Source organism: Erithacus rubecula, assembly GCF_903797595.1.
Source record: "Erithacus rubecula genome assembly, chromosome: 1".
Lineage (NCBI taxonomy): Eukaryota > Metazoa > Chordata > Aves > Passeriformes > Muscicapidae > Erithacus > Erithacus rubecula.
In genome coordinates, this window is record NC_136658.1 from 70797877 (window position 1) to 70818888 (window position 21012).

The 21012-nt window shown below is 48.3% G+C and overlaps 1 protein-coding gene across 1 annotated transcript in view; it reads left to right on the forward strand.

Moving 5' to 3' along the window:
* Window positions 1-16353: 16353 nt before the first annotated feature.
* FOXO1 (forkhead box O1) overlaps window positions 16354-21012 on the forward strand; it is a 57500-nt gene continuing 52841 nt past the window's right edge. The window contains exon 1 of the mRNA XM_079304723.1: window positions 16354-17213. Coding sequence (XP_079160849.1) covers window positions 16608-17213 — 606 coding nt within the window. The 5' untranslated portion in view covers window positions 16354-16607. The remainder of the gene's footprint in view (window positions 17214-21012) is intronic.

Genomic DNA, 21012 nt, shown 5'->3' on the forward strand with positions numbered 1-21012 from the left:
GAATATTAATGCCAAATCCAAGATGCACCCATGCTTAAGACAGTTAATTGGACTTATTTCATACATCAGTCTGGCTGTTGTCGTTAGGGCTATATTGCTGCTGGCTGTGATAACATTTTTATCTGTTAACTTCCAAGCTGCTACGAGTAGCACCAGCTACTCACGAAATGAGTCAGCTAACTTTCCTTTTAACTGTTTCTTCTGCTCCCTGAAGGTGTTATGAATGTTGTGGTATGACAAGCTGGTCGACACTCATCCCTTTAAAGCTTATGTATCAATTTTATTGCCACGGTAGGCTTTCTAAAAAATGGGTTCAGAGTTTGCAGCAGCTGGGCAAGATATATTTGCCAGTTCAGTGCAGAGACCTGAGTGAAAACAATTGTTTTGATTTATTTAAAAAGCATGCTATGATGGAAATTGGTGTTACAATATCCAGGCTTTTACTCCCACAGGAACAATTCTTACAGGCTATCTGAATTACCCAGAAAGTGGCAAGGCAGATTCATACTCAAACTGGATTATAAGGAAATACACTGCAAATCACCGCAACGAATCCTTGCTAATCACAATCAATCGGAGTGATTAAAGCTCTGGAATCTCTCCCGAAGTTGTGTTAATGGATGTGAAATTGCATGCAAATGGCACTGCGATTCCCAGCCCATCCATGTGCCTCTCATCCTCCCTCTCACCCTGCACGCTGCAAGGTTTTCCCTTGAACCAATGTCCTGATAAATGGCTTTGCCATCCTGGGTGGTATTTTCACTGGAGGACTGAAGACCTTTATCCCAGAGAAAGAAGGAACACTGTAGATTGTTACAGCCTAGAAAGATTTTAGCCCTTATAGATTAGCCACACCTTCACCCAGGTAAAATAGAGACTAGTTAACTTTTCACAAGAAAAATATCTGTGGTATTCTTCTTCACTTCCTGTGCTTAACTGCTGGGGCTATGGTTGCTACACACGTCAAGAAGCTACACTTTCCCACCCCAAATGTCAGCAGGGAGCTCCAGCTTCATGTTTTGTACATACATTACAGAAATATTTTGCATTTTAAGAAGTCTCTTGGACTATATTTGCTCAGGGTTCCAATAACCTCCTCTGAAAATAATTACAGAGGGTAATTCTTTTTTCTAGTCTGCAATGTTTTACTTATTCCTCAACTCAATGTTTGCTTCATGCTGGTTATAAGGGCTGTAACTCCACAGCACTCAAACGCATCATTTCCAGAGGCCATTTGCTCTCTTTGTTGGGAGAAAACAAGGAATTACACCCCAGAGGATGTTTCCCAGCTAGAGGGTGGCTCTCCTGGGACTGCAGAGGAGGTGACAAGATATGCTGTGCCAGAAGCCCACTGCCACCAGCACTGTCTGGGAGCAGAGGGTGATGGATGTCCCCGAGAATGTTGCTGACAAAATGATGCTGACAGCATCTGAGGAAGGCCCCTAAAATGTAATTTTAATCTGTCTCCTTGGTAGCCCAGGAAGGCTGGTGTAGTTGGTGGGGAGAAGTTGAGCACTTCAAAGCCAGAACACATCTTCCCTTCCCACTGCACTGGTGTGAACTTGGCCTGCACAGGAGAAGCCTCTTATAACACCATAATGTTTTAACCTCATCACAACCCCCCAAAGAGAGACCATGAAGTCCCAGTGACCCGTCAGCCTGTCCATGCCCCTGGGGACAGATGGAATGTCTCCTGCCCACTCTGGGTGGGAGGCAGATGTGCCCAGACACAGGCACAGGCACTGGGGAGAGCTGAGTGTCATTGCTGAGTGCTGAATACCTGTTTGTCGTGTTCTGGAATCCTCCCCCTCCTACACCCACCTCGTGTGCCTCTTTCCTGTTTGCAGGGGAGGATATCTCACCTGTGAACACCCCAGTAGCAGGACAGCTTTGTGCAGCTCTCCCCGTGGGGCAGAGGTGATGGTGAGGATGGTGCCCATTAAGGAAAGCTGTGCACCTCAGGAGCTGCTGCCCCGGGCTGCTCTGCTGCTGAATGCCCCTTTGAAATCATCTCCTCCAGCTCCTGTGCTGCAATAGAGGGCATCCACACTGTATCTGTGGCACTGAGGGCACCACCTGCTCAGGAGGGGTTTGCAGAGGCTGAAAGAGACCCCAAAGAGGTGCCAACAGCTGCTGTAGGATGTTCCTGTATCCCAGCACAGCAGGGATGTACCTCACAGGCTCGGGGAGGTGACCCAGATCCGGTGCACCAGGTCCCCAAAGGGTGTTGCTGCAAAGCAAAGCAGCACTTCATGATGCAACTGCTCCTTCCTGACAGGAATTAGGGAGGTGTGCTTTAATGAAGAGTGGCTTCAGCCTCATCCTGAGTCCCTGTGTGGGAGGATTGCTCTGCTGTGGGTGGGTTCACCCTGCTCCTCCACACTGCCTGTGGCTCCAGGCATTCCAAGACCACCCCTCTGGCTCTCCCAAAAATTTGAAATCTCTCCCTACTGGCGGTGCTGGTGAAACAAGCAATGATGATCTGGACAGGTCCTTGTGCCTTCTGTAGAACAATAGCTGAGCAAACTTTTGAGAAGGAAGAAAGTAGTGAGGGGAGAAAAAGCCCCCTGTATTTCTGTCCTATATTTTATGGTGATTTCTCATGGTATCAGGATACTTGGGCTGACAGGCCAATACGAGCTGCAGCTGATTCAAGCCAGAAGATTTTAACAGGGCAAGAGGCTCAGCTGGCCATGGGGGCTGCTCATCTTCCTCCTATTGGTCCTTGGGATACCTTCCTAGTAGATCTGCTTGGATTTAACACTCTCTGAAAGCACCCAGGACTGCCTCCACAAGCACTTAATGTGCTGAATGTTTCTGGATCCTACAGTCCATCCCTTCAAATGTGTACAAGGATCTGCACGTGCCAGAGTTACAGCTCATGGGTATCACAAAGCAGCAAACAGCCTCTCCTGTTTCTTTTTTTTTTTTTTCATAGTTTTTGTAAGCATTCCCCCATTTTTACCGTCAGCTGGCACTTACTAAGTTGCAGAGGATACTCATCCCTGGCTTTCATCACAGGCTATCTGGATGGCTGCCTGAGAGCCTTCAGGTTTGTTCCTACCTTCACGAGCCCTTGTGCCAGCATATCCCTTCTCTGGGAGAAACCTGGTGTGTGACTCTAGCACTGCTCCTCTCTTCCTGTGACCATTCCCATGGTTTGCATGATTCTCTAAATCTCAGCTGACCATGAGATGCTGTGTTCAGCAAATGCAGGTCTTCTCTTCAAGACCTTTCATTCTGCCTTTCAGCAGCATCACTTTCTGAATCAGTGTCTCACTTCTAATGGTGAAGTCAAGGTGATGTTTATGGCACTGGAAGTAGCTGTCTCCTGAATAGTCTCTCCTGCATATTTCTCCTTCTTACTGTGCAGGTTGTACATGCTGTTTCTCAGTAAGTACTAGAAGCCCTGGTCTAAAGACTCTTGTGAAAAGGTTCTGTTTAAGTGGAACACATCTTTAGAGAGTCAAACACTGATAGTGAGTGCATCTTTCCATGCCTTTGACAGACTTCCATACTGTTTTCTGTAAGTTCATCCTTGGAGCCTCTTGCTGGTGTCTCCCTGGACTCTCAGTTTGTATCTCCTTTCTGCACACATTGCCTTAAAGTAGTTCTACCTACCTTCACAAAAAGAAAAAAAAATTCCTCTCACATTCCCAAGGTGCTTCAACACCCTGGAATCCCTGGCTCCTGCCACAAGGTTCCCTCTCTACCCCTTGCCCTGCCTCACCACTGCTCTTTGCCCTGCCTCCACTTCTGATATGAAATCAGCATTCTCTGCTGGTAGGTAAGGTGAGCCCTGCAGAAGAGTGGCTGATGAAAACGAGTCTTTGTTAAAATAACAGGTTAGCAGGTGAAGGGAGCAATCTGAGAGGGGGGAAACCTACCCCTTGTAGTGCCAGTACCAGCTGACTCCATCTGCAGCTCTTCCAAACAAGAATATTCTGATGTTCTAAAGGCCATTGGTAATTCTGACTATAATCCATGCAGGCTTCAAAGTCATTGTCAATCTTCTCTCCCTTTCTCAGTCCAATTTCAGCATACTCATTTTTCAGTTGCTATTAGGACTTCAACACTGGCATGGCATATAAAGTCAATTCAGTAGCAGAGATTGAACACTAACAGATTACTAATTTATGTAGCTTTTATCAAAGTGAAGCACAAAGATGGTCTTAAATCATAGAATCATAGAATGGTTTGTATTGGAAGGGACCTTAAAGATCCTGTAAACTCACAGCTAAATGTAAATTCGTGTGTTTGGTAGTACTGTGTAATAATAGTAACAATGGTATTAATAAAGTACTATTGTTAGTCTTTTATTGTAGGTCAAGGGAGGTGATTCTGCCCCTCTACTTCACCCTCAGGAGACCCTACCTGGAGTGCTAAATCCAGTCTGGAGTCCTCAGTACAAGGAGGATGTGGACCCTTTGCAGTGAGTCCAGGGGAGGGCCATGAAGGTGATCAGAGCAGGAACACCTCTCCCATGAAGACAGGCTGAGAGTGGGGGCTGTTCAGCCTGGAGAAGGCTCCTGGGAGACTTTAGAGCATGTTCTAGTACCTGAAGGAGGCTACAGGAGAGCTAGAAAGGGACATTGAACAAGGACATGGAGTGGTAGGTGAAGAGGTAATGGCTTTAAAATGAAAGGGAGTAGATTTGGATTGGATATTAGGAAGAAATTTTTGCTGTGAAGGTGGTGAGGCACTGAAACGTTGTCCAGAGAAGCTGTGAATGCCTCATCCCTGGAAGAGTTCAAGACCAAATTGGAGGAGGTTTAGAGCAACCTGTTCTAATGGAAGGTGTCCCTGCTAACAGCAGGGGGATTGGAACTAGATGACATCAAATATCCTGACCAACCCAGACCACTCCATGATTTTGTGATCTTAAAACAGAGCTCCCAGCTCTCATGTCTCTCAGGCCAGGCTTTGGATAAGTGAAGTTTCTCTGCCTGTTTTTCTTCCTTGGCTACAAATGGAGTTAAAGGTGATTGGCAAGGACTAAACCAGTAAGTTTTAGATGCTTGAGTCATGGTAGGTGAGTCTTACCCACTGCTAAATAAAGCCACACAGAGCTTCTTATACATCCATCTCCCCAGAAACCTTGGACAGCAGAAAAAGGACTTGAAAGCCGCTCTTCCACCCTGTGACTGGGAAGATTGCAGGTACTTTCCCCTTTGCCTGAAGGCATTGTTAGAAGGCAGCAGAGGCCCATTTTAATGCCATAAAAAGTTAATTAACTCCATTTCCCCCCCAGTTTAGCCGAGCAAAGGTTTTGTGCAAGGCACATGCGCTATAGTGAGAAACAGGGCTTTTCTCCCACGTTCTTGCTGTGCCCGCAGTGATGCGGCTGGCAAAAGCTGTGTCTTCTCAAAAGGCAAATCATACATCTGAATTGTTTCCAATGGCCTGGGCTGCTCTTTTGGTTTCTAGCTGCACACACTGCATGAGGAGGAATTCCTGTCACGAATTGCCTGTTTCCCCCGCCGAGCCCCTGTGAATCATCCACGAGGGGAGCGCACGGCGCAGCAGCTGCCAGCTCGTCTGCCGCAAGGCCATGCCCAGCGCCGGCGCTCAGCAGCTCCCGTGGGTCGGCAACACGGAATCACCATCAAAAATCTTGACCTGCTTTTCACCCCAGCTGATTCAAACAAGATATGCCACCACAGTGTTGCAGGAGAGGCTTCCAGAAACTTTCTCATGGCAGGGCTGCTGCCTATGACAAGAAGTGTAAAAAGTCTCTGCGAATCAGGGAACTTATTCCGTGGTGCAATCTGTGTAGGAAAAAGTTCACTCGCCACTTTTTGCTTGGCTCTGCCAGTGCAGATTCAACATCTCTCAGCTTTGATTCCCGCGAAGCACTCTCAAAATATTTGTCACAGTCTGCTTTTGCTTGAAACCTACGGAGCAGAGCAAGCTGTGCAGCGCAGCGTGCCAGCATGCTTGTGAAAAATCCCTTCTGGATGCCTGTCACTGCTCTTCTTAGCACTTTGCACTCTGTCTCTAGCCATTTTCTTGACCTTGCCCTTACCTCCATGGCACTTACCCACTTCCACGCTCAGCTGCAGATCTTGTTGGCTGGCTCAGGCACTTCTGCACACGCAGCAATCTGTGTCAGCTAGGCCATAACCCCGCTGAGGAAGAGATGCGCTGATTTCATCTGACATTGGCACACGAATTGGATTAAAATATCAAAGAAACGATCTAGTGGTGTAGGTGTTTTTGTAGACCCGTTTGCATGACTTCACAGATGTTGCTCAAGTAGACATTTTTTTCTGACCACTGTAAGAAAATCTTGATCATGGAGGAGGAGTACTAGCCATGGTGTAACAGTGGTGTGTGGGATGAGGAGTTGTGTAACTGATGTGCGGGTGATCCCTGGCTCATGTTTTGCAAACCACCCATCTGGCCACTGAGCTACTCTGGCTGCTGATTGCACACCTCCAGCAACCACTGAGTCTCCTTTCTCACCTGCAGCTGGATCAAGCTGAAGACAAAAGAGATAAAATGATTTGTGTCATTCCTTCTGCAGGAAGAATTCCTTCCTTCTCTCTTCTGAGCTATGTTGGGCCACAGAATACTGTCTTGCCCCTGGAGAAACAAGAATTGAAATAAAAGGTTATAATGTAAATCTGTAATGCTGCAAAACTGTGGGAGGACAAAGACACATTCCTGAGGACCTGTCAGAAAAGCAAATAAAACTAAGAGCTGTTCTGGTGAGTCAAAAATATTTGGTCATCACTGTCTTCAAACTATAACACTTGATAACCAGTCTGCTGCAGAGAAATTCAGTGTACTCAGTGGTGAGTTTTACAATCTCTCTGCTCAGATACTAGATTTTGGTAGCTTTTTAGGAACATGATGACACTCTTTTGGGCTACTTTACCATTGTCCTCTCTCTTTATTGTCTTCTCCTTTTCTTGTCCTTGCCACCCTTCACAGAGACCTCTACAAGACAGAAAACCATGTTCTTCACTCTTTCTCCAGCTCTTCAAGCTGCCAGCTGTTCAGCTCTGGTTAAAGTTTGTGCTTTGGAGGGGTCTGGATGATTACCATAATAAAAGAGGTTTAAAACACAGTTAGTGTCCTTTGGCCAGTCTCCAGGATGAAAAACCTGGAGACTGTTGGTGACAATTCAAGTCATTTTCCAGCCTTGGGTTTCTGTCTCCGCAGCTTCCTTCTCCATGGCTTTGAGGCTCTGGAGAGGGCAAGTCCTTTCCTTTCCTCTGTGTTTTTCAGCAGGCTGAAGCTTGGAGTCCTGCTGATTTGTGGAACTGACTTTGAATGGGTTACACACTGCTGGGCAGGATTTAGGGTGTTTCTCTGGAGAAGGTTGGACATTTTCTACATGTCCTGGGTACCCCTAACAGGGGCTTGGGGGAGAAGGGTCTAGACACAGTCAGACTGGTGCCCATGCTTGCACTCCTGATTTAGTTCCAATGTCAAAAAAGCCCCACTCATTAGATTCACATGATGGAGCAGCAAAGAAAGTGTCTATTTATGGAGGCTGAGGAAAATCCACAGAGATGTGGGTTGCAGTTGTCTGAATGGCGCCTCCTGACATCACGAGTGGCTGGAAAGGCTTGCACAGGGACAACAGAGAAGGCAGCTCTGCTTGGCTCTGTGAAAGCCTAAACACTTTCAGCATCTAGAATTGCATTTCTTGTTTTTCATTACAGAAGTCTGTTTTTGCAGGAAGCTTGATGTGTAGAGAGGGTAATGCTTTTTGAGGCTTGTGAGGAAAGTGTCCCTCTTGCTTGTTTGCAAAGTAACTGCACCACAGACATTTAACAGAGGGTGAGATGAGGTGTGCAAGTACAAAAATGGAAAAGATTTCATTTAAAAAAAGATTATAGGAAGATATCAGCTGAAAGCAGTACACATCTGACAGGTCTGGGAAGTAAAAAAGTGCTTTTCTGCACTCTATTTTCTGTAATGTAAAAATTCAGTTGTACAACAAAACTATGAAAGGCTCAAGGTTTTAACAAACCCATATATGTTAAGGAATTCTTTAAAACTCCGTTTCTTGGCTATTTTATTTTGACTCTTGAGTTCTTCTTCACACGTGTATCCATATTCAGTGGCCATCTCTTCTGGGTAGATGGCTTGCAAGGATTGTTGAGGGTGCCATGGGATTCATTCAGGTGGGACAAGGAGGGAGCAGCTGGCTGCCTGATTGATACAACACTTCATCAAGAGCTGTCACTCCCTGAGCCCCCTGGTTGATGAGCAGCTCTGAGCAAGGATTCCTTTGCCAAGTCCACATCCTGCCTCTTCTTGCAGTGCCTGTCTTTGCTGGAACACCACAGGGAATCACAGCCTGGGGGTGCTTGCTCCAGACTTGTGAGTGCTGCAGGGCAATGGCAGCCATGCCCCAGGATTAAATGGGAAGGGAATTCTGACTGGCTCTTGCATGGCAGAAAGTGAGGCAGGACCAGCTTCCCAGCACACACTCGGCCATGAGAACTCCACTGCAGTGTGGACTTGGGAAGAGCAAAATTACTTCTGACTGCACCAAGGGCAGAAGCTCTGGTTCCATTTGCCCACTAAATCACCATGCACACTGTGGTGGGGACACGAATGTGGCCTGGTGAGCCCTCAGGGGGACACCTATGACCTGCCCTGGTCCCCTGGGGAGGTTGTCCATTGTCCCTTGGAGCTCTGGAATGACAGCCCTTCAGTGTCTTTTAAGTATTTTTGTGGGTTTTTTGTTTTGTGAAAGTTTCAATTTGTGGTGCTCTGATACACATCCTCTTTCTTCATACAATGGATGTTTCTCTCCTAGTTCCTTGCTCATTTTCCTCCTATTTTTTTCCTTTTCTTTTTGATAGTTTTCCCACATTGTAACTTTTTTTTTTTTTTTGTGATTTTATCTTCCCCCACCATTTCCTTCTTCTCTTTTTTTCTCTGTTCTCACTCTTTCCCTTCATTATTTTTCCAGTTCTCCAGTGGCTCAGGTACCTGTTGGAGAGGAAAGCATATCCCCTGTGAATGCCTCAAGGAAGAGATCCCCACCCCAACAAAGTGATGCTAGAGTCCAGTTTCAGTCTTAGACTAATTTTTCTTTTATTTTTTTTTTGTTTGCTTATGTCTTTTATTTATTTTTTGAGGTTTTGGATGGATTTTTTGTTGCTTCATCAGCTAGCAAGGTTCTTAGCCACAATGGGGGTGGAGAGTGAAAGTGGGTGGCTCTCAGAGAGCCACTGCAGAGTTCTGTGCAGCTGGAGCAGCATTTCTGTAACGTGTGGGTGAATGGATCTGAATAACCCCACCGTTGTCTCCTTTGCACCCCATACCTTTCTCTGTCTCAATCCTCCTCCTAAATCTCATTGGAGATCCTCATCTCCCTTAAGGATGAAAAGAGAAGCCACCAAACTGCTGCCCAGCATGTGCCTTCCCATTTATTGGTCTTGTGGCAGGAACTTCTCTGGTCATGGTTAAGGTTCACTCTTTGGGGCCTGGCAGATGTACTTGTAAAATTGAAACTACTGCTTGCTCTTCTTATCTCTTTGCAGGCCATGTGTGGTGTGCCTCTGCCTCTCCCAGAACCTGCTTCTGGGACCATGCTGGTTTCAGTTTCATCAGTATATTCTCCTCTCTCACAGGCCAGGCACAAGCAAGGGCTGTGTTTGCAGCACCAGATCTCAAAGCACTCCCACAGTTAACCATCAGGGTGACATTTCTCACACCCATTTTACAGAGGGGTGGAAGAGTGAAGTTGCTGTCCATGGGCTGTGAGCATTTCCCTATGGACTGGGTTTGCTCACTACAGATCTTACCCACTGAGTGTCCTGCCCAGGTATTGTTTTCTGTGCCGTGCTCGTCACCAGCAGGGTAGGAACATAAGCATAAGTGTCAAAATACTGTCTTACTATTATTGTCTAGGCAAGTTTGCATCTATATATATCTAGCATAAAATGCATATAATGTTATCATGCATATGTATTTGTGTAGCATATACATAATCACTTCTTTGTATGCAAATACAGTTATATCCATAAGTAAATATGCTTTTCAAGCATGCATTCAACAATGGAAGAAATATTTGCTTTTAAAAGTAAGCCTTTATTATGCCTTCATACTGATTCTGCCTGTGAATTATTTTTCTTGTTGATAACAGGTAGCTATCAGTTTTCCAGGGAAACAAAGGGAAAGAAGATGAAATAGTTGTCAAGCACTGCATTGTACCATGCCATGAATTTTCCTTCCTACGGGCTGAAAAGAAACCACTGAATTATATTGTAACTGTCAAGCGTCCTGTTTTTAGTTTGTTGCTCAAACACAATAAAATTATTTAATATACAAAAGCTATCATGTGGAGCCAGTCTGTCTTCAGCAACACATAGAGAAAAACAAGGAATGAGAAGTGCACCTGGAAATGGTGAAACATTGACAGCAGAATGTTGAAGAATATTGTAATAGATCATATTTACAACAAAACAGAAACTCAACACCCTGGAAAACACACAGAGCACTTGAACTGTGTTTACTTCCAGGCACATTGGCCTTTGCATAGGGGTGGGCCGGGTGATTCAGCCGAATCTGAAACCTGATAAACTCTTGCCTTCTGTTTTTACATCACAGCCAGTGATTGCACATGACACATTAGGAGCAGATACCGCTATGCAGGCACTGCCTTTGGTATTTATTGTATCCATCCTGGTAAGGATCATTCCTTGGTCACGCTGCACTCCAATCTTTCTCTTAGGGGTGTGTATGTGGGTGCCAGAGGATGTATGTTTAAATGGGAGGTCTTGAGTCTGGATTGTGAGTTGAGAGAAGAGCTTGTGTGAAATACTTCCTTTTGTTTAGCTTCTGTTTATAAACTGTGACAGTAGACTCTGGTTCCTAGTAACTTACGCCTCATTTGAGCTCATTCAGTGAATATGCTTTTGTCCAAATATTAAGAATCATGCTTAGTAGGAATTTGAGCTACGTTAATCACACCAACCAGTAAAGTTGTCTTGTTATTTCTTTTCTTTCATTGGAAAAACATGCAAGTACTTCTGGCATAAGTGCTGGCATGAGAGAATTTAAAATCAAATTCTGATTCTTTATAAGATTGCCACTTAGAAATAGTTCCATGAAACCTTGCCCTCAAATCTTTATTATTTACATTTTTGCAGATATTGAGAACAAGTGAGGTATGAACAACATCAAAGGAAACTGCTCAAAAACACATAGTAAATATTTTTGCTATCTATTTTAAGGAAAAAAATATTTTTAATACTAATTTTTTTTTAAATATCTGTAACTAAATATTTATAGCAGCACTTCTTTTAAACTAGGACGGCCCAACATCAGCAGCCTTGAGGTCTGCCCCAAGATTTTGGTAGCCCAACACCCAGCAGCTCCATCTCCTAGCCTGGGAAGCACAACCCCTTTTGTCCCACTTGACAAGTCCTTTTCACCCTTCCTCCTGGCAGCAGTGCCTGGCAAGCCCTCTGGCCACTCTCTGCCACCAAAGCTGCTACAGAGAAACTGGGGGAGGAGGAAGGAGCTGGCTGCTGGCTGCTGGCTGCTGCTGTCTGGTTTGAGGGCTCACTGTCAATTGCTGGTGGTGAAGAAGAGGAAAAGGAGGAAGAGGAGAAGGAGCAGGAGGATGCAGCCACAGTGGTATGAACCCTGGTCAGAGCTCCATGCAGCAATGCCTGGGGAGATGAAGGGGAGGCATTTGGCTGTTTGGGAAGCTCTGCCATCACCAACCACAGTTCCCCATCTCTGAAATGAAGGGGTGGGCTGCCTGAAGGCTTTCTGGAGGCTGGAGTTGCACCACATTGTGTGAAGATCTTTCAGTTCTCAACTCTGAAATATGTCCACTGAGGACACAGTCAGCACGTGCCCCAGTTCCAGCCATATGGATGTAAATCCAGAAGGGCCTTGCTGCCTCTACAGGAGCATTCAGGCATTTGTCCTGTGTGTAGGAGATGGACCTAAACCAAGATAACTTCAAACCCCACACCAGCAAGTGCCCTGACAACTCTGTGGTGATATGAATTTTTTTATTTTAAGGACCTGGATCAAAGTTGGTCCATGCCTATGCATCCTCTGTGAGGTCCTTTGCACATCATGCGAATTCACAGCGAGCAACTTTCCTCCCTGCAAAGCAGGACAAGCCATTTTGCCTTTGTTTTGCTGTCTCTCTCCAGCACTCTGTTAGCCTGCAAGCCTTTGTGTGCACAGCCTTTTTCTTGCTGTTGGTGCAATGGCAGAGATTGTGTATTTTCCATGCTCTATAAAGTGGGACAAGTGGGATTTGCTGGTGTAAAATCAATTGGCTGAAAGTGACTGTGAACCAGCTGGAGTAAGAGCCTGGCACCTCAATGTCTGATCAGCTCCACCATCTGGGGTGGTGAATCACCCATGGGAAGAACATATTTCTCTCCACTGACCATGGAGTGACCCTAAACGTGACACCCACCTCTCCCTAGGCCAGACAGACCCTGACCTGCCTGTGGGTGCTGTTGTCTGAGGCTGGAGGCAAAGGGCAGGTGGAAAGGGAGTGGGCTCACCAAGCTGTGGTGAGGGATCAGCAGATCTTTAAATTCCATCTGCGGTTTGTGCGGTCGGTGGGGAAAGATGTGCAGCCCCAGGATGTAACTCACAGCAGCGAAGCTCCTGCTCTGAAATGCCATGCAAGTGGGACTGCCTTCCTCCAGAGGCTCTGTAAGAAGCCTCAGATGGGTTGGGAGAGCACCAGACCCTTTGAATTCCCTTGGCAGGGCAGTGTATATGCCTGGTTCAGCCAGGACATCTCCAAACCCTTCTGTGTGGGGCAGCCCTCAGCTGCCCTGGGCTGGGAGGGGATCTGACTGAGGTGCTGTGCCAGCCTTCTGGCAACTTAGGCTGCTCAGAAACATGCACTGCAAATCATAGCCCCTCCCAGGTTCTGACAGGCAGCTGGGGGTGCTGAACTTCCTCATACTTCCTCAGAAAATAGGATTTCTCCCAGCTCTGATGATACCAGACACAACTTGGTATTTAATTGTTGCTTTTTGTGCTGTTAAAGCATTTGTACTCCCTCACTATGCACATATGTGTAGAAAAAAAAGAGCTGTACATAGAGTACAAGTGCTTTCAACTTCATGTAATCTCCTGCTGAATTTGATCAAAACCTCAGAACGTGAATTATACAGACAGTAGTAAAAAGACAGCACAGATCCTTTATTTTGGCTGCTTCAAACCCAGAATATGAATAGAAGGCTCCTCTTTATTTCAGTGATGATAAAAGGCAATCTTCAGGTCTTAAATTTGAAAAAAAGTACTAGTTGATGCTAAGGTTGATAGGAGATATTGTATTGTAGAGGAGTAGAAAATGGGAGCAGGAGTAGGAGTAGAGAAATGAAAAGGTGGAGTGTAGGAGGAGAAGGGTGGGAGTAGAAAATGAATTGTGCTGCATTCATCAGCATTTCAGCATTGTGGGAGATGAGATAAACCTAATGCTGTCATTTGTAGATGCAGTAAAATTTCTTGTACTGAGCCATCACCGTGCTGAGCTGTTTTAGGAGCAGGAAGCTCCCCTGAGCAGTGAAAGGGTGGGTTTGTTCACATGGCATTGTCTAAGGGTGGTCAGCAGTGTAGGAGTGCACTGGGGGACCAGTGCAGACAGGGTTAGACACCTTTACTGTGCACTGCATGTGTTCCTTTGAGTCTAAAGTCTGTTGATTCAATCCCCAAATTCTTGATGGAGAGAAGAAATTCTAAAAAGAAAAGTGGTTGATCACATATGTGTGGACTGGGGCCCTACAGAAGAACCCACTCACCTGGATGGCTCTGCCCAAGTCAGAGCAAACTACCAGGATTACTCATCCCAGGAAAGTGCACAGCACTGTCTCATTTGCCTCCATCCTTCCTCCAGCCCCCAGCAGACCTGGTCCCAGCTGTTGGCATGCAATAGACAAAATCTCTGCAGCTCAGCTCTCCTCTGTGATTCATGGGGCCCCACTTGCTGAGCAAATGAAGCATTTGGAAGGTTCTGGTTTTGTCTTCTTCACCTCCATGACCCTCACATCTTGTTGGAAACTGCTGTATTCTGCCCTCTCTATATTCACTGCTAACTTTTGAGCTGCAAGAACATCAGTGACGTGGGGCACAAAGGTAGCAGAGCCCTGCCAGGAAGATGAGGGGAGCCACAGCAATGTCATGTAGGGCCAAGAAAGGGGAATACAATCTCTATCTTGCAGAATGACCTGGGCTGAACTACAAATGCACCAGGGCTTCCTGAAATCCCCCAAAAGTAGATTTCTTCCCAGTTTTCACAGTTGGCATCTGACAAAGGAAAGCTTTTTTTTTCTTTTCAACATCTGCATATACTAATAGAGTTCAGGGAATAGCATCTCTACTTTGGACAAAATAGAAGAGCAAGGACTGCAAGATTAAAAAAAACCAACCTCCTTAGAAGAAAGCCTGGGTAATAAATCCACTTCCTTTAGCAGGATGGGTGCCAGTCTGGCTCTTAGACCCCTTTTTTTTTTTTTTTTTTTTTTCTTTTTCAGACACCAAGGAAAAAATGTTTCTGTGTTCTCAAGCACTTCTTTTGTTTTGGCTCCCATTTAAACACATCCATTCTCTGCGCGTCCCTGGCTGCTTCTCACCATTATATAACCTCTGCTTCTCCAAGGCAGGGTGCTCTCCCTTATTGCAGGGCAACTACTGCAGCTGAGTTGTGTAACACTGCCACATAAAGCTGTTCCAAGCTGAAACGTGGCATGAAAGTTATTAGGTTGAACTGGGACTACTTTGCTTTCTTCTATTTTCTTTTTTTTTTTCCTTAAACAGAAAGAGGGAAAAAAAAAACTGAAAAAAAAGTGTTTTCTAAAACCTGTGGGCTGAACAATATAAATTTGTGGGTTGAATCCTTTAAAGGATTTACAAAACATAGAAATGACTTAAAGGCAAAGCAACTCTGAAATCTGATGAGCAGCCAACCTATAATAAGGTATAATCACCTTTGGCATTTGGTAAAATAAACATGACAAAAACAGTGCTTTAAAATGTGATCAGTTACTATGCACTTATGCATATTTTGCACAAACTATATAGTTAGGTGTCACCGCATATCTTAAAAAGTGTTTTCATAATAGACAGCGTATCTAGATGTATGATCTGACACTAAATTACATGTCGTGGCCTAAATCCAGTCTCGTATTCTCTCCCCTTCATTATTGTTACTCATTTTCAGAAAATATTTTTATAGGAACAATGAACTGCATTTAAATAACATTAACACTTTCTGCTTGATGAAGAGAGGAGGGAAGGGTAACAGGTTTTCTGGCTCAGATTTGACAGTTACCCAGCTCCGCTGGTTCTTTGACAGGGAACATCAAATGCCATGGCTGGTTGTGAATTTTGTGACTTACGAAGCCATGTCTGAAGCGTGTTTTTTTAAAAGCACTCCTCCTACTGAAAACAAAACAGATTTTCTAAAATGTAGGGTTTGCCAGTTTGAACAAGGTGTTGAATCCTGTCTCATTCTTGGGATTATTTCCCTAGCTTAAGCAAATGTCTTCTTTTTAAGTTTAAACAGAATAACACTTCTGTGTTAAGCCGAACATACACATATAAATCTTTGTATGTTGATGGGCCGGGGAAGCAGGGGCGATGTGTCCTGTGACTGCTGCCTCATTGAAAGGGAAGAATACAAACCTTAATGAATTGAGTAGCCCTGGGGTTTACCGGGAAAAATATAAAGTATGTTCAATAGTTGACTTAGAATGAAATTATCTCGTGCTCCGTGCCTGCTCGCGGAATAAAACACCAGCTCGTGGTATGAAAACACGCTCAGCCGAAGGGGAGATTTATCACTTCGGGAGGTGCAGACACTTTTTGGCGAGGAGCCGGCCAGGGAAGGAGGAGGGAGAGGGGGAGCGAGGCAGGGCAGCTGTCGCAGCCGCGGTCCGGTTCGCGGGGCGGGCAGCCGGGAGCAGCAGCGCTCCGCTCGGAGCGAACCCGCCGGGATGCGCTGGGAACGGGGAGCCCCCGCTCCCGAGCACTCCCCCAGCCGCCGAGCGATGCTCCCGGCTCCCCGCTCATCCCCGGCCCGTCCATGCGGGCGGTATTTCCCGAGGAGAAACACTCGCGGGGGCATTTTCCGCGGCCATCCCTGTCGTGCGAGCGCTTACAGCCTTGGGGCAACCCCGGCGGAGGGGGGCACCGCCGGCTGCCCCGCCGAGCCGCCGGGAAACAAAAACCACCCAGAAGCAGCACGGGGGCAGCGGCACCCTCCTGCCAAAGCGGCCCCGCGGCGGGAGGCGGGCGGCGGCGCGGCGCTGCCATTGGCGCGGTGGGGCCGTCCCTCCCCGCCGGCAGCGGGAGGAGGAGGAGGAGGAGGAGGGAGGCTGGAGGCGGGCCCGCGCGGGGCGGGCGCTCCAGTCGGTGCGCGCCGGGCGGCCGGGTCGCTGCTGTTGCAGTTGCCGCGGAGGGCAGGGATCCGGAGCCGGGCAGGGGCAGGGTTTAGGGCGGCGGGGCCGGGAGGTCAGGCCGGAGGTTTAGGGCCAGGAGAGCTGGCGGTCGCGCCGTCGGGGCCGCGCCGATCCGCGCCCGGAGCCTGCATGGGGCGGCGGCGCTGAGCCCAAGCCGCCCCGCTCCCGCCGCGCTCCCGCCCCGACCCCGCCATGGCCGAAGCACCGCAGCTGGTGGACATCGACCCCGACTTCGAGCCGCTGCCGCGGCCCCGCTCCTGTACCTGGCCTCTGCCGCGGCCGGAGTTCAACCCGCCCAGCTCGGCCACTTCCAGCCCGGCGCCGTCGTGCGGCGGGCAGCCCGATGGGGCGGCCGGGGCCGCGGCCGGGGCCGGGGCCGCCGCCTCGGGAGCGCTGAGCGCCGACTTCATCAGCAACCTCAGCCTGCTAGAGGAGAGCGAGGACTTCGCGCCGCTGCCCCCCGCCGCCGCCCCCCCGGAGGCAGCCGCCTGCCGCTGCGGGGACTTCCCGGCGCCCGAGGCCGGCTGCCGCCTCCACCCGCCGGGACCGCCGCCGGTGCCGCCGGTACCGCCGCCCGTGGCCGGGCTGTCACCGGGGCCCGTGGCGGGGCAGCCCCGCAAGAGCAGCTCCTCTCGGCGCAACGCGTGGGGCAACCTGTCCTACGCAGACCTCATCACCAAGGCCATCGAGAGCTCCCCCGAGAAGCGGCTCACCCTCTCCCAGATCTACGAGTGGATGGTCAAGAGCGTCCCCTACTTCAAGGATAAGGGCGACAGCAACAGCTCGGCCGGCTGGAAGGTAAGAGGCGGGTGGTGGGGGCGGCCCGTCAGAAGGGTCCCGGGCAGGAGCCGCGGCGCTGCGGGCGGCTGGGCACGCCGCCCTTCCCGGGGCGTGATGCCCGCTGCGCAGCCTGCAGGCTCCGGCTCCGCGCTTCCAGTCCAATCTCACATTTCTACTTTCTCTCACCTTTCCAAAGCGAGAACTCCTAGGGGCGAAAAGCGTTCCAGCCCTCCCGCCGCTGGGGCGCTGGAGGGACCGGGGCCGCCCCCCCACTCTCCGCCTCCCCCAGCCCTGCCCCGCCGAAAGCAAAAGTTCACGCGGTGTCACGGCGCCGTCCCCGGGCACAGCCGGCGGGAGCGCCGCCGCCTCCTGCTGCCCGCGGGCGGCCGGCGGGCCCGGGGTTGGCACCGTGTGGTGGCGGTGCCGCGGGGGCCCCGGCGCTGCCCGGGCCCCGAACCGGGACGGCCTGTGCCTCCGTCCGCCCCGGCGCTGCAGGGCTTTGCCGTCGGGCGGCGGAGCACGGACGGAGGCAAACAGAGATGGGGAAAGAACGGCGGCAGAACAAGGATTGCAGAAATACCGTGTGTTTAATGAGTAAGCCGCAGTATTTGACCTGATGGCTTTGCTAAACTTGAGTTGCGGGAGCGTCTTTCTTGTGTTACGTGGTGGGACGGAGCTCCCTCCTTCCCTGCCGGCTGAGCGGGCCGGCGGGAGCAACCTGTTGGCGACCGGGATTTGTGCTGGGAGCCGCAGCCGGTGCTGCCCGGAGCCCCGCGGTGGGATCTCCTGGTCGCTCCCGTTCGCCCGGTCCCGGCTGCCCCCCGGACGGCTGCGGGGCGAGCCGGGCGAAGCTGCGCTTGGGGCTCTGCGGCCCCGGTGGCAGCGCCAGGCCCGCGGTACCCTCCAGCTTAGCATCCCCGTGGGTGATAAAGGCTTAGCGCTGCTGCCAGTGAATCCTCTCTATCCGAGGCCTCCGCCGAGAAAGTGTCACCCACCCGTGTCCCCGCGCGCGGCGAGGCAGCGCCGAGATTCGTGACCCTGTTGCGATGTGAGAGCATTGTCACATCGAGCTTGTGCCGTCTGCGTACAGGCAGAGCCTCCTCCGCCCTGTGAGGCATTAAATGATGGCAGTGAACGCTGAGGTGCGCGCACCAACACGGCATCGTGCTCTGGTGCGTTCGGCGCTTAGTTCCAGCGAGGGCCAAACTCTCAGCTTCGCTTTCTAGTATTTGTATTATCTGCCTTCTTTTCTAAACAAAGTGTCAACTCAAATCCTGCGTTTATGTAATTTTAATTGCACTGCTAGGAATCTTTTTTACATTGGCTTTTTGTAAATTTCTGGTTTTTTTACAAGTAAGCAACATCCTGCTAAGGAAATGCAATTTAATCTGTAACTTTTTTAGCTGAAAGCTTTTAAGGCTTCTGAAAGTAGTTTGTTAGTTTCTATTGATGTGTTTGACTAAAAAATTTAAAGGATAATTTTCTGAAGACATCTGTCATGAAAAACATTAATAGGAGTGAAGTGATAGTTGATGACGTTTAAATAAGGTAACTTGTCACTTTAAAATGCTGCTTTTTTTCCTAGTGGCATTTTTAGTCTCCTTAAGTGCCTTTTCAGAATGAGCAGAAGAGAACGAAAAGCCAAACACACCAAAATAAAATCAAACAGCTCCCAATTTCAGGCGAGCAAGTAAGAAACAGTGATAGCTGCACTGATAAGTGTAACTTACTCCGCGCCTCCTATTTTATTGCTGTTCCTCCGGTGGTGCTTCAACAAGGAAGAAATCTCACACACCTCCTTCTAGGAGACAGAGCACATCCTATTCCCACATACCTCGGCTGTGACAGGGAGAGCCGCTACTGGTGTGTTTTTTGGCTGCAGTACCCTCTGGTAGAGTGCAGTACATCCACATGGACTCTCCTTCCATAATTAAATAGTCGCTGTGCTGTGTGTGCATGGGACACGTGTTGCCCCCATCCCTCTGGCCGCATAACTGCCAGGCTGCTCTGAAAGTTGCAGGTTTTACCATTCAAGCCAAGGAAGTGCAGAGTTTCTTAAACACCCTTTCAAGTTTAGTTACCACTGACCCGGCTGAGGCGTGCAGCCCGTTCGCCTTGTTCATCTCCAATTCTCCACGGCTCAGCTGGAGAAGAATTACTTTTATTGTTTCCCACTTTGGGAGCCGTGGGTTTGCCCGTGGTCTGGGGACCTGCTGTAGGTGCAGGCGTAGGGCTGGGAGCGGAGCCTGAGTCAGCCGAGGGCCCCGCAGAGGAGGAACGTCGCTCCAGAGATGAGCAGAGATTAGCGAGTGACTTTTCTGCTGACAGAGAGAGGGAGCGCGGGTTCGCCCCGGAGCCTGGCACTGGCTTAGGCTGGGAGCACACTGCGCTGCTGACGCAGGCTGGGGCACGGGGGGGGCTTTTCATTCCCCCTTCAGCAAAACTCTGGGATGCTTCGTCTTGCCGGGGTTTGCATGTTTACAAGTGCACCAAGGCACCTTTCAAATTCCTCACAAAATGTATGAAACATGCAAGAGCTGAAAAACAGTGTGCACTTTCTGCGTAGTGGCAAGGCAGAAGTTGAGAGCTGACTACTCTAATGCTTGTGAGTTTGTACTGCCTTGATTTAACACATGATAGGGAGCTTATTTTTCATTTTTTCAGTGAAGAAAGTGCAGAGCTGTCAGCGTTATCTGGTAGGAGCTCAAAACGGCGCCTAAGCTCTTCTGGATAAAAACATTAAAATAAAAAAGGCTTTTAAAATAAGGTATAAGCCAATGGTATCAATATAAAATTATCAGTAACATAAAATGCTTTAAGTAGGTAAATTGTTCTCATTATACATACACGGTAGTTTATTCCAGGTTTCCTCGTCACAAACTCTGCTTTATGAACAAATCCCCTGTTGAACTCCAAGAGAGCAAAGTCCCCATGACTCCCCATGGGGTGGCTGCCTTGAATGAAGCACTTGGGATGTGCTTTGCCAGACTTGCTGCATTGTTGGTTGTGAATGAGTGCTGATAGTGACCTGTGTTGCTCAGAGAAAGGCCAAGCAAGAACAAGATCTGCTGCAGAGATAACAAAGGAATTGTTGTGAAAGTTGCAAGGAAGAAGGAGACTTTTCTCGTGGTATAGTAGTCAAGTAAAAGCAACATTTTGCCTTATATGTGGTAGTGGGAGACACAAGGCTTAAAACGGGAGAGGCAAGAACTCCACTGCAGCTGTGGATAGCTATTTTTGACACAAATATGATAGCTTTTTGGCTAATCATCGTATATAAAATACAGAACATCTCTGTGATGTGCATATTTCATGACATCTTTGCTTTATGGCAAGTGTTGAGATTTATTGTAAAGGAGCTGTCACAGTTAAGCTTCCTTGAATGGTCTCATCCTTTCAGTCTGTTTTTGAAAATGGATTCAAATAAAACCCTCTAACTTTTTTGAGCAGGAAACATGGAGTTTTGGTGTCACTCATCTGGAGGTGGATGTGTTGTTGATTTTTTTTTTTTTTTTTTTTAATGACAGGTACTAAGGTTCCATGGGCACATGTACCTTCTTGACTTCTAGTCCCAAGGAAGCTTGTTCACCTAAATTCATTTGCTGCCATTGCTGAAGGAATGAGAATAGATATCTAGCTGCAGAGGGATAAATGGTTGTAAGCCTGAAAGCCTGAGGACAAAGAAGACATGGGACAGGTGCTTTGGGTGGCCTTATCACAGGAGCTCTCTATTGTCAGCACTATTTTGTAGTGAATTGATCTCTGTGCAGAATGAATTCTGAGACGTTCTGGTTCTGTTGCATTTGGTTTGAAAATC